The sequence below is a fragment of the Lutjanus erythropterus genome, chromosome 8, assembly GCF_056507025.1.
Source record: "Lutjanus erythropterus isolate fLutEry1 chromosome 8, fLutEry1.hap2, whole genome shotgun sequence".
In the NCBI taxonomy this organism is placed as follows: Eukaryota; Metazoa; Chordata; class Actinopteri; order Lutjaniformes; family Lutjanidae; genus Lutjanus; species Lutjanus erythropterus.
Window position 1 is genome coordinate 29869229 of NC_139324.1, and position 14125 is coordinate 29883353.

General features: G+C 39.9%; 1 protein-coding gene across 1 annotated transcript in view; it reads left to right on the forward strand.

Moving 5' to 3' along the window:
- Positions 1 to 14125, forward strand: part of LOC146323035 (coiled-coil domain-containing protein 148-like) — a 40467-nt gene that overhangs the window by 6613 nt on the left and 19729 nt on the right. Inside the window, exons 4-9 of the mRNA XM_084725239.1 lie at positions 1189 to 1292; positions 3552 to 3643; positions 3747 to 3898; positions 6809 to 6904; positions 7640 to 7821; positions 9244 to 9382. Of these exons, the coding sequence (XP_084581365.1) occupies positions 1189 to 1292; positions 3552 to 3643; positions 3747 to 3898; positions 6809 to 6904; positions 7640 to 7821; positions 9244 to 9382 (765 nt within the window). The remainder of the gene's footprint in view (positions 1 to 1188; positions 1293 to 3551; positions 3644 to 3746; positions 3899 to 6808; positions 6905 to 7639; positions 7822 to 9243; positions 9383 to 14125) is intronic.

Genomic DNA, 14125 nt, shown 5'->3' on the forward strand with positions numbered 1-14125 from the left:
GAAGCAGTAGCAATAATGAAAAAATAGTACTTACTAAAATGATGGAAACATCTTTTCCTGATACAGTGGGAAAGGGAATCTGACTGGACATTCTGTGGTTTTATATTTAATTCAATAAGGGTGGATATTCATAGTTTGTTTTATTTGGCATTTATCCTAGAAATCAGTTGATGTAAGTTCAGCCCCAGGCACAGTTTTTGTAGTTCAGCTCAGTTATAGCCAATAAAGCAAATTAAGATCACCTATTATGCATCGCCTGGAAGAGGCATGGGATGACATCAATTTGGCCTTTTTCTTTCAGAGCGGCACTAGTTTCAGATTGAGCGCTGTTGATTCCAATAACTGTAAAACGGACGTCACCCCGAGGGTAAATGTCCAGCACAATATATTCAGACTTCTCTTGCAATAACAGCAGCAGCAACTTGACACGTGGATAGACAGTCCCGACCTAAATCGACACTCTTAACTCCTTTAATATGAAATAGATTGTACCTGTGTATTAGTTATGTGAGATTTTCCTTCGTACAATTATCTGAGTCAGTGGCCTGTGTACAAAAACACTGATAGAAGACAATGAATCGCTGCACTGAGAGCATGTGAAGGAGGGTCTTGTTCCTTCATGATGAAAAAAGGAAAACAAATGAGAGTAAATTAAGACTTCTACCCACCTCCCCCCCACCTCCCCTCCTAATAACATGCCTCGTGCGTGTCATGCATGTTTCTACTTGATTATTTTAATTTGCTGCTGTTTATTTTGCTTTCATGCCTTAACAGTGATACTGTTTCACTTGAATTACCCCAGTTTATGAGCCTCCCACAGACACAATCATGCTAATAAATGCAGAAGCAAATGCCTGTATAAAAATAACGCTGACGTGCGGAGAGAGGAGGAACAACTTATTCTTAACTTAAGCATGCAAAAATATCTTTTTCATGTTTCACCATCCTTGCAGCATCACAATTTATTCATTTTATAGCGGTTATGCTTTTCCGATGTTATAAAATGGTCCGGATAATTGATGCATTAAAGCACTCCAGCTCTGTCCACATGAAGTTAATTATTTGTAGGAGCAAATAAATGTCACGACTAAAGTGTATTTAAAAGCAAACATGATTTGTTTTTTCAGCGCTTGTTTCAGTTCCAGGGAAGCTGTTTATTTCTGCTGTGCATTAAACCTTGTCTTATAGGTTCAAAAGACTTGCCGTGCAGCCAAGGCAACCAAGGAGAGCTCCATATTACGGCAGCACAGACAGGTGTGGAGCAGAGAGTGCCCTAGGCTGCAAAAGGCTGAGTAAGAGCCCCCTATTACTCCCTGTCATTATCTGCTGCAGTTTTCTGAATCTGCTATTACACCATGCAACCGTTCCACTTAAGCCCCATTGAGCCCAGACAGGAACCTGCATGAAAAAAGTAGGGTATAAAAAGAGTGGAGGGGGGGGGGACAAAAGTAAGCTCAAAAAGAAAAATGTATCAGGAAAAAAACCAGACAGAAGATTTAAGCTGATTTTCTTGCAGACATGACATAGAATTAAAAGGTGAGAAACAGAGAAAAAGTGCTGTGTGGGGACAGAGGGTTATACTGAACGGAGGAACACTCATGCTCTGCGTGCTGAGGCACAAGTGTGGGACTGGGGCCCCAGTGGTGTCATGCCTTGTGAAGTGAGAAGGGCAGTACTAGCTCTGGGGTGCAGCTTGTTTGGCTGCGTAATGACTGTGTCTGAGCCACCCAAGGTTAATGATGTACACAAGCGTGAGCCTCAGTAATGAGCCTAGTCATAAAGATGTGCCACTGCTTGCTACTCTCTACACATATATCTAGTTAAATTGTCTTGGGATTTCAAAAGCCACCTTGTCAAAAGGGAAAACGGGAAAGTACACTGTATCTCTGTGGTTGTTATATTCACAATCATGTCAGCCTCTGGACCAGTTAATAAGAAGTTAACAATTACAGCAACGGCCTCTGTAGGCCTGTTAGCATGATACATCATGTCCCATCAGGAATTTGTATAGTGGAAATCTGGAGGGACACTGGGCCATGTTTAAAGCTAATACAACATATTTGATAACCCATTAGCTACCATGAGGCAACAGCCAGCACAGTTAGCATTCAGCCACTTCCGAGCTAACATTACTGACATCATGCCTGCCATACAAAGCACTCACTGCTAAAGTGCTTGTAACTTCTGTCATAGATGTAATCTGTATGAACACTACCCAGAAATATGTGTTCCAGTGAGCATAATGTCACATAATGTTACTGACTTAACCAGAACATTTCTGAGGTCGGTGAAGAGACAGCACGACGGCTAACGTTAATGTTAGCATACATTACCAACTTTGTTACATTTGGTGTGTTTTACTTCCAGGGTTAAATAAATGTGTCCAAGATGTGCGATGATATTTCAGAATTAATTTACAACTTGATTATCATACCATATAACACCATCAGATGTTAGCTAGTATATAACTAAATACTAATGTTAACTGTTGTGCAACGTTACCAATTAATATTATAGTGAGTGTTTTGTGTGGCAGGCATGCTGTCAGTAATGTTAGCTGAAGTGTTAGTGGCTGAAGCCAAATGTTATCTGTTGTTTCATGGAACATGATCAATTATCGAATGTGTTGTTGTGGTTTGAAATATGTCTCTCTGGATTTTCACTATCCATTGTCTTTTCAGCTGCTTATCAATCAGGAGGTGGTGAAATGACAACAGTTTTTCAGAGTCTCTATGTTTGTACAGTTTGCAACCTGGAACACAGCAGAACGACATTTGAGCTTCCCAGTGTCAGTGTGACATGGGAGGAAATGGCTGCTGTGTGAACATAGTGAATCGACTGCCAAGACAAATTATTTTTGAATTTGATTTCATTCAAATCCTTATCCTGGGTTGATAACTGGGAAGAAGAATTCCCAGAAAGGTGGGGTTTCCTCTCCAACTCATCAAAGCTAAAACTGAACGCTTGTCCTCATTAGCTTTATTTGGTAGTTTCAGTTATGTTGCAGATTCAGACAATTTATACAAAATGTAATCAACAAATAAATTATGATGTACTGATGATTACTGATGTACTTAAGTTACCAAGCAGTATATGAGGTAATTGAAAGACAACATTACAGTGATACTTACATATCAGTGCATCAATAATATTAATTATTCTGAAATGGGACAGTTTTCATGATGATTGGTTTAAGTTTTGGTACTCAAGGTGTATTTTGATACTAATACCGCCGTAACTGCAAAATATATAATCAAAAATAAAACTATCTAAATAAAAATCTCCTCCTGCTTCCTTTTAACTGGCTTATGTACCTCTCGCTGTAACTTTGGAAAATGTAAACACAGTCTTATTTAATCTGATTTCATGGAGGATTGGACCTGATGGCAGGGATCAAGGCATATAGAGAAATAGCCAATCTCATCGCAAATGGTCTCATTTGCTTACATAGGGTCATACTGAGGCATCAGTATTAAACTGAAACCGATTTATAACCATTTAAAAACTAACTATTATAATGCAGTTGTATTTATCTTTGTTTCATGAATCAGGGAGAAGGCTGAGAACGACATCCATGATTTTCTAGAGCAGATCAGGCCAAATGGTAGAAGAGACACTGCCATCTTCTCGCTTCAAGATTACGGTAAAGAACACAAACGGTTTCTCCAAACTGCATCTACATCAGTCTCTGCTGTTTATAAGTACTGTACTAATATGTGTCCTTGCATGTCTGTGTTGGGGTTTAGGGCTGCTCCTCGAGAGGGAGCGGGAGGCATTCAGGGTGGCCACTGTGGAGCCTGTTCATCACCTAAAAGATGACCTGTGCTTCAGACTGGGCGAAATACAACATCAGCAGCTCGCTGCCCATCGATCAAACTGGGACCAAGTACTACAACAGGTATCTGTGTAATATGAAAGAAAGACATGTCTGAGTGTCCACAGTTAGTTTTTACAGAGATGAATCAGTAGAAAGCTAGCACAATGGAGAGATTTCTAATATAAATTGGTATAGTCTTTACTGTATCTGCTTCAAAAACTAAAATGCTGCAGCTTTCGAAAATTCTTGATCTTAGAATTCATGTTCTCAGCTATTATCAAATCATCCGTGAGTATTTGATCCCATCAGTACAGTCAAAGCCTTCAACAATGAACCTTGGCTGTGCTCACTCTCTGCAGGTACCAAACCAAAATAGCCTGTCCTGCCCTTCCAACAGAAGTTTAAAATCTCCTGCTTGTTCACACAAAGATCTCAGCTTGCACTCAGCGCTGTATTCACTGTCCGTGAATCTCTTGTTTGTTAGATATCCACAGTCCCTAAGTCATCAATTCTGCCTTTGACTCTCAGAGGCTTTTTGCAAGCTCTAGAGATGAATGGCGAGATTAGGGAGTAAGCAGGGGTCTTTAAAGACAGACCATACTTGGAATGAACCGTCTGCCAGCCATTTTGTCTCCTCTGTGTGGCTCACTCATGCTTGTTTCTTTCCCATGACCCTCTCTACTCTTGCTGGCCCACAGCCCCTAGCCACCTGATTGCAAGGCACAATAGGACAACCCTTCTTTTTGTCTTTTTCTTTTCTTCTCATAACTTTTGTCCATGTTTTCCATTTCTCACCACAAATTCAGAGACAGATCCTTCTTGGGCGTTATATAATTACACTCCTATCCCTAAGTGTGTTAAAAGAAAGCTAAAGAGAAAATTTAGAAATTGGGCACTATGTTAAGTATTACTTTACAAAAGGGAATCAAAATGTATGATATGACTCCCTGGGAACCAGATGACTCTGCCAAGCTCATGTTTTCATTTGCTCTGGCAGACAGACCTTCTACCAGCCTTGGATTCAATCAGGCCAATAGCATCTGTTTTGTTTAATATGTTTTATACAGTGATTTACAGAGGAGGGTTGAAGGTCCAGATTTGAAAAGTTGTAAATGAAAATTCAGTCATTATCTACTCACCCTCATGCTGATTGATTGTCGGGTTCAGTTTTTTAGTCCACAAAACACTGCTGGAGTTGCACAGGAAATCTCCCAGACAAGGAAGGCAAATGTAAAAAAAAACAACAGCATAAAAACATAAAATCCCTCCATGCTGCTCGTCTGGTATAATCCAAGTCTTCTAAAGCCCCAACATGCCAAAAACTAAAAAATGTTATTTACACCATGTTTTCAGCCGGAATCTGCGCTGTAGATCCTCAGCTTGGAGCCACGTTCATGTGAACATGCACACCTTCTGAACTGGGTTAGTGTGTTGTGACTGTGTACAAACAACATGTCGGGATTTTAGGAGACTTGGATTATGCCAGACAAGTAGTAGAGAGGCGTTTTATGTTTTTTTTCCAATTGGTTTTTACGTTTGAAACCTGGTCACTATTCACTTCAGTTGTTTGGGAGATTCTGTAGCGCTGTTTTCCTGTGAAACTCCAGCAGCATTTTGTGGGCTAACACAATAAGCCCGACCCTCAATCGGTATGAGGGTGAGTAGATAGTGACTGAAGTTTCATTGTTGGGTTAACTACCCCTTTAAATTAGCTAAGAAAAATCACAAAAATTGCCCCCCCAAAAAATATAGATTCAGCCCATCGCTGATAGCCATTATATTTGTCCAATCGTCCAACCCTAGAAACTGCCCCATATTTAATAAATTGTTGTGATTAGCCCAACCAGATGCAAAGCGGGTCCACATTAAATGACAGTTTAAGTGTTTTTTATTTGGTAGAGTGATGCAATGCTTTGTGAATGACATTAGCCTTTTTGCTGGAGAAAATTAAGATCTGGTTTTCATCTGTACAGTATTATATATTCCATCTGATGACATACACCAGGAGACACTGAAGTGCAGAACTCTTGTGTAGGTGGTTTAACAGTGAACGGCGTGCAAACCGAGTGTGCAAAACCACAACTGACAAGCGTCTCGCCACGGCTGTCGTCTGCAGTCAAGTCTGTAGTCATGCTTGGACAAAAAGGGTGCTTGTGGGCATGTGATCACCCTGCGAAGGCCAACAGCAAGGTGCTGGAAAAAAAAAGACAAGATGAAACTGAGATACATGTCTTCAGTGAGAGGTCTCGATCGAGAAAAAAAATGTGTTGCCTTAAAGGATAGAGGAGTCGGTACATGTCTCTTAAGATCTGAAAGAACCGATTTCCTTCATTGTGCTAGTTTTTTGATTAGTTCATAACCAATTGTATCAATATAATCAGAAGGATATTTTGATCTTGATCCTTTCACCACTCTTCCACAATTTGTCCAGTTTTTACAATTGTTTGAAAACTATATATAATGTGACTACTCCTTTACTATTTATATGAATGAAGATATCTTACTTCAGTTTGGATTCAAATTTCTGTTCCTGTTCTGAAACAGAGAAATAGGCATAATTATTTGATAAGCATTGTCTCCATTTCTAAGCAACTGTTTTCCTCCTTCTGATATAAAAATCTTAGAGAAAAAAACGCAGTCGCTGATTACTTCTATCACCGAATCACTCAACCGATAAATGTTTTTGAATCTAGACGTCTGAGAGAACAGAGGGGACCTGAGTTCAACCAGTATTGTTGATTTGAGCTGACATAGCAGACAACAAAGAAGAAAGTGTTACAGCGGTCTGCACTGTGTGTCCCTACAGTCCCAGATATATAGCTGTGATTTTCAGCTGTAAGACGAGTCTTTCTCAAAGCATAATTGATATCAGAGGAATTCTTGGATGGTCTGGGCATGCTTGCCAGTTTGATTTTCCTATGTAAAGTCATGTTTGTTTTCTAAGCTTGCATCTATAACTATTTTTGTATGGTTTTACCCTTGAATCACCAGATAAAGTTTGTAAAAGACCAGCAAGATGACATAAATGCAAAACTTCGTGCAGAGTTCCTGTCTTTGGATGAGGAGATTAATGGCCTTGGCTTGGAGGTGAGGTTCTCAGTTCTGTACATCCTCCTACTGTTTCAGCAAATAACCAATTTCCATTCTGTATTATAGTAAAAGAAAATGTCTACACATTTCATTAAAAGGGATGTAATAATACCAAGGCTGCACCTAATGATTGTTTTGTTCATGGATTAATTTGTCTATTATTTTCTTGTTTATAAGAAATGTTGTCCATAATATATCAGAAAACTGTGAAAAATTGAATTGAATACTGTTGAATGTCTTGTTTGAAAACCCACAACCCAAAGGTATTCAGTTTGCTACCTTAGAGGAGTAAAGAAATCAGAAAATATTCACATTTGAGAAGCTGAAATCAGAGAATTTGGACACTCCAAACAATACAGAAAAGGTGTGATCAATTAAAAAAAAATCCTCTACACAGTATTTATTACAATGTTTAATAAAAGGACTTGAAGAAATGTCCTTTTTTAAATAATAGAACTGATGTGTACAGCATTTTTGCTCAGATAGCATTCATTTTTCCTTCCTGTTTTCCTTCTTCAATAAAACAAAATAACATGGCCAGCCATGACCTAACCATACAACAATGCAGCAGTCAGTGGCAGTCCTTTTATAAAATAAAAATAATAAAATAAAGTAATTGTGCATGTACTATCATGGTAGATATCATCACACTCTAGTACGGTATTCAGACATTTTTTATTGTATTCAGTCTCAATCATCATATCTCAAAGATGATCATATTATCCTCTGCAGAAATATCTTACCAGCCCTTCAGATGATCTGGTGAACATGGAAAATGTTCCAGAGGAGGTTTTGGATTCAGACTGTCCTTACCCAGAGCTGAAGGACTCCCTAATCGAGGCCTTCCATTCCCTGTCAGAAAGATACCAGGGCAGGCTGCAGAGTCTCCAAGAGCAGCTGCAAAGTACTGACAGGTAGGCCTGAGGACAACTGAAGTTCATCACTGCTTCTTTTCAGTTAACTCTTGCTTCTTCGTTATACATAAATAACTAGCTAATATGTAATATATGTATGGCGACATTCCCTTCAATATCTTCCTCCGCCTTGATAAAAAATAGGCTTTGAATGGTTTTCAGCCATCCATCTTGATAAATGAAAAACCAGAACTCCAAGATGAAAAATTAAAAGCTCAGTGGGACATCAGCAGCATATAGAGGCACTGTCACTTCACTCCCCAGAAGCACCAGGAGGTTGATTATATCTGTTTCTCAAAGCCACTTGATGACTTGATTTTCATTTCCATATGGTCACCATAGACAGAATCACTGTGCTGTCACGCTAACAACAACAGTCATTTCCAGGTAGAAAACTGGCAGGTGATTTGAATTGCAGAGATATGTAAATTCGGTAAACTTGTTTATTTCTGCTGTTATTTTCCGCAGTAACTGTAACATTTAAAGATAAAAAAAATTTGGTCGTACGACCTATGTGGAATTTCTGTTGTGATTATTTAAAGTTCCATTTTGTTTTGCTAGCATCTTTTTTAATCACACAACACCGCCAATTGGACTAACTCAGCCTAAAATATCTCCTGAAACTTGGCGCTATTCAGGTGGAGTTCATGCACCAAAACGATGATACCCACCTAATTGTGTCTAGGCTTGGTAATTTTTTTCATGTACACACCTTCAACATCTGGGTCTGGCTGCAATTTATGCGGCATAGCAACACCAAGAAGCTTCATTTGGTACGTCTCCTTTCTTTGAGAGACAAAGCACAGCAATGGTCGAAGAGACTGAATGGGAAGAGCGGTGGCAGTGAGGAAGCTGGTGGATCGGAGAAATAAAATGCTATTTTCTGATTGTTTCAAAGCACAAATATACACCCCTTAACCCCCCACACACAGTCGCACAACCCTGCGCCAATCGCTGCAATACCTGATTTGGTCTGAATACAGTCTAACTGCCAGTTTTGGGGAAACTCAAGCTGTCATTGTCATGCTGACATGTCTGTAGTCCAACAGGTAAATTAGATCTCCAACCTAACGTTAGTTAAGCATAAAACATGTATTTCACTTTGAAATAACATCAGGAAAAAGAAAACATTCAACATTAAATTATGTGTATGTGATACAGGGGTTTTCTACCCTGAAGTTATTGTTAAACAAACATTGTGATTCATTCTATATAGCACAGCAGTTAGCTTCTATTATTTAATAATAGTAATAGTAATGATAATGATAATAAATTATAGGACATAAGTGATCAATATGTGCCTTCTGGAAGTGAAATGAAGTGTAACTAAGGAAAGGGAACATTGTGTGCTGTTAATTCATTTATTTATTCATGTAATTATTTTTTGATCATGCCTTTTCTGGGTTGGGGAATCTGTTTCAGGTTCTGTGGCTGGTGTGCAGACGACCACCAACGCTTCCAGTTCACTTTGTCTCAGTACACTCAGGACATTCCCAACCACAGAGCACTCTACATGGACATGCTGCAAAGACTCTTCCCTGAGAAAACTAGACAAGAGCTGGTCAGTACTTTGGCAAAAATAGCTGTTAAAGAAAAAAAAAAAAAGCTAAGTTTAACTAAGTTTATCAAATAAAGAATAACAAATATTCTGTGTATGTACAGTAAACACAGGTATGCACACACTGGTTGGTCTCAGCCTGGAACAATGTACACAGACTGTTGTTTACAATGTATACACACACCAGTCACCTGAACACCAAAATACAAAAATACTGATACATGCTTTAAAAAAACTTAAATCCATCAGTTCTCATAATCAAGAGGGTAAGGGTAAGAAGCCCCTGCTTAAGTTTCTCTTGTAGGATAGTATACTGAGTATCTTTCTTTATATTTTTGAACTGATGGATGGGATGGACTGTTTTTTTATGTGGCTAAAATATGTTTTGCTGCTGACCCTGTCCACAGCAGGTCATTGTTTAGCTTTTGTATTGGTACTCCTCTCAGCTTCTCCATCTTCTCCTCCATCCCCTGTAAGGGATGCTCTAAATGGACAAGTACCTCATAAAAGTCCACTTCCAATACTCCAAATGATTCCTTTAATAGACAGTGAAAATAATTGTTTATCCAGGGAAGTTTCCCTTTCTCTTTTTGCAAAGGAGTCCTGTTCACACTCATACTGTGCAGTTACATTCACACCTTGAAGCTGCCTGGTACAACCACTGTCTGAGCTGCTAACAATGAGCAGTTTTAGATAACTCAAGCACTACTGCCCACTGCCCGTTTAATGTTTCTTCACACAATGTACACAATGCAACAAGCAACATAGGGTCACATCCAAAGTTTGCTAATGTTAACATAGTGCTAGCTAATTACCTAGCTAATAATTGATGTAGGTTAGCTAGCTAGTTAGCTGGTGTTTTGCTAACATTATCTAACTTAAACCTACTGTAAGGAGTTTTTAACAGGTCTTATTACTGATCCCTCTGTATATGACCTTCATAAGCAAATGAGACCATCAGCAACAAGATGTGTGTAGTTGTTCTCAGTGTCACTGCCACTGGGTCAGATTCTTCTTGAAATCAAATTAAATGAGCCTGTGCTAACATTTTCCCAGACAAAGTTACAATGAGTGGTGCATTATGCAATTGCAACTGCAACTGGAATCAGCAGAGTTAGCCACGCCCCCTTTCATAACTTCTGAGCTGTTCGCCATAGAGCTTGGTGGCAGGCATCATTGGACTTGGCAGAGAGTGTGTGTGTGTAAGTACGTCACAGTAGCTGGTTGCGGCTATTGCAGATTTGTGCTTGTTTATGTTATATTTTATGTTTATGGCGGGAGAAAAAAACTGCTGCTCTTGTTTAGAGGAAACAGGAAAAGAAAAAAGTTTGCCGATGTACCAGGCTTGCTGAACTCTTATTGGTGCACAGAGCAAAAAGGGGTAGGACGTAGGAAGTGTCTTGCACGTGCACATATTGTATATTGATGCACTTCCACACATAGACCCATCTAAAAACGTGACTCCCTGCTCCAGTCTGAAGCCTCCCTGCAGCGTGAGTCCCTGGCTCCCTGATCAATGTAGCTCAGTAGCCTGAACTGAGCGGACAGAGACACAGATAAGCCTGGACAATGATCCGCTCAGCACGCTGCAGGATGTGCCGTGTCACCCACTGTGGACGACTCCTACTCCTACTCACACCACCGCCCAGCATCGCCATGACAACCGCCAGCCCCTCTCTCCTCCTTCACCCGCACCCAGAGACCTGTCCTCATATCAGTTCCAGCTGGGTGCCGCATTTAGAGCTGTGATCGTTCAGCCTTGGGGTCGTGGAGGGTGGATGAGAGGGATAGATGTGTGTTTCTGAGCAGTGTTTCTCCACACTTGTCACTTCCTCAGAAACAGACCCAGAGATGATGTTGTGCTGACTCCACCTAAATCAGCTATTAGTCATAATTAAGCTGGCTTGCATGCGGTGGATAATCAGTGTGAAGCGAACTACCGATTGGGTTGCTGAAGCCCCACTGATTAAGTGCATAAATGCTTTTCTGATATCAGTGTGTAAAATCTTGATTTTATACAGGCTTTTTGGGGCATTTTCTGTATCTGAAATCTAAATTGAGTGAACAAGCATGACATTGATTGGTATCCAGTGAGCTCAAAGGATCGTCCTCTGGTTGTGAGTGAGATCTGCGCCTGTGAAGTTTTGGCTCCATCAGAAATAAAGTGAAATAAAAAGAATCCTGTCTGTTTGGCAGATGTCTACTTTGGGCAGATTTTTCACTTGTATTTGTTGTATGAAAAGCAATTCCCATTGCTCTCGCAGACATATGGCTTGATTGAAAATTCTATAGTTATCTTATTTTGATTTTTCACTTCAGAGCGTTGAAAGCTGTTCCTGTTTGAGCATTAATATTTTGCTCACCTGCCATTTAGTTTCATCTGCGTGCAAGCATTTCAGGATGATTACATCATTTTTCTGTTGTTTTTGTCAGTCCTCTTTCAATTCTAATACAAGATACAACAGCTTTGTTTCATAACTGTATAACAGGTGTGACATATCACCATAATTAAAGGGTTTGTGCAGTGTAATAATTTTAGAGCCTTTTCAGCATTTTCCCATTTGGTGAAGCCTGCGAAGAATAGTTTTAGAGAGAATCTTTTTGTAGAAGTTTTACTTTATGCTTTGAAAAAAAGATTGCTTTTGTGAGGTTGTCATTTCAGTTCCCCTCTTTGGTTTTGAAGAGAAATTTCCCCATTAAAGTAGAGCAGGAGGGAGTTTAGAGCTCTGATACTCAATTTGCAGCCCGTGGTCCAAATCTGGCCCCTGACAGGGTGTCAGGTGGCCCTCTGAACATTGTCTAATTCATATTTCGCATAAATATAAATTGACCCACACAGTTTTCCCAGAAAGGAGGGACAGATAGGACAGACATTAGCTGGAGAGAAGCAAAAGTTAGAAACTGTAGTTTATGTTCATGGTTTATATTTATGAATCTTTTCCACATTTTTGTAATTGCCTGATGGAAGAAGTTCATCTATGTTTAATGTTGTGTAAACTCTTTACAACATTATCAAAGCATTTACAACTAAAATGTAGCTGCATTTTATTAATGCAGTAAAGTATCTGATTTATCTATCAATCTTTTCACATCTAGCTAATTTAGTTAAGCCAGTTAATATGAAAATAAGGAATGTGAGTCTTTTCATGTTCACAACATGAATGTTTGTTCATTTTATGTGATAATTCATATTATTATTATTTGTTTATTAACTGCCCCCAGGCCTCCTGTCATTTTGCAAAAGGGGTCCCCAAGCAAAGTAAGTTGAGTATCCCTGATTTAGAGAATTGTATTAATGGCATTTGCTCACTTTGCTCTCTTAATCCCAAGATATTTGACCAAAATATTTTCTTGCAACAGTTTGCCTCACCATGACCTGCAACTGCAATTCCTGCACACATCACCCTCTCAGCAAAGTGCCACTTTATGCTGTATTAAGAAGTATGCAGACATGTTTTCTGAGTTCCTTTTGCTGAGCTTAAGTAGAACCAGTTTCATCAGATGGTGATATTCCAGCTACCTTAGAGGGGACATCTCCCTCTGCTGGATGGGGCTCTTTATTGTCTATTATGACTTACTCTCATATGTTCTCTCATAACAAGTAGTAGAAGAGTACCAGCAGGATTTCAATGTAATGCCCTCATAATTTGCCATGGCAGTGGTAGAAATAATTTATACCTCTCACCTACTCTGACTATATCTGGGAAGCCATTTTTATTGCCTCCTTTGCTCAGTCCTCATGGATTCAGCACTCCGCAGAGGGAATGTGGATGCAGCAGCTAAACTAAGTGTCGTGCCACTTTAAGCATGCACTGCAGACACAGTGCGGTGGATGCTTCCATACGCATACTGTATGTAATGTTTTGGCTAAAGTGCATGATTATGTGCAAACACACATGACAAGGGCATACATGCATGCAACTGTGTTCATGTTCACTCACTTCTAACAACACAAGAAAGGCAAGGGTAGTGAAGGAGAAGACGAGAGAAAGTGGGGAACAAAGGGTGGATCTTCCTCAAGTTCTAAAGTTGTGCATTAATAAACAGGATTTGCTCGACTGCCTCTGGCACTTCTGTTCCGTTGGCAGGTCTGTCAGCTCACTCATTTTCAATAAAACCAGTCAGCCGTCTAATGCCATCCCACCGTCAGTTAGCCGCTATTAGCCCATAGATGAATATCATTCCCTCTGTTCCAGTGAAGCAGCCAAGTGATGCAGCCTCTGTGAGCGCTGACACAATGATGAATAGCTACAGGCATCCCTCACACAGAAAGGAACTGTTTTCCTTCAGGACATTTCACAGCTAGGAGAGAGGGACCATTTTATACACCAGCGGAGGTAGATCTGACACAGAAGTTTCCCTATAGTCCTGCCATTAATATAGACAGTATATCATGCAGAGGTGTTTTTCGATTTCTGTTTGCATGTCATCAATGTGGTGCAACGCTGTTTCAGAGAAGTTGCCGTTTGGGCTGCAGTACTTCAATTTTGCTCACGGCGTTCTTCATATTCACATGATTTTTATGCCTCTGTGCCGGCGACAGCTGTGGCTGGAGGCATTATGTTTTCAGGTTCTCTGTCTGTCCATCACATTCTCGTGAACTCCATATCTCAAGAACACCTGCAGGGAATTTCCTCAAACTTAGCACAGATCTCCACTTGAACTTGAGGATGAACTGGTTAGATTTTGGTGGTCAAAAGTCACAGTTAGAGCAGGGGTGTAAAACTCAATTTCACCCCAGGCCAC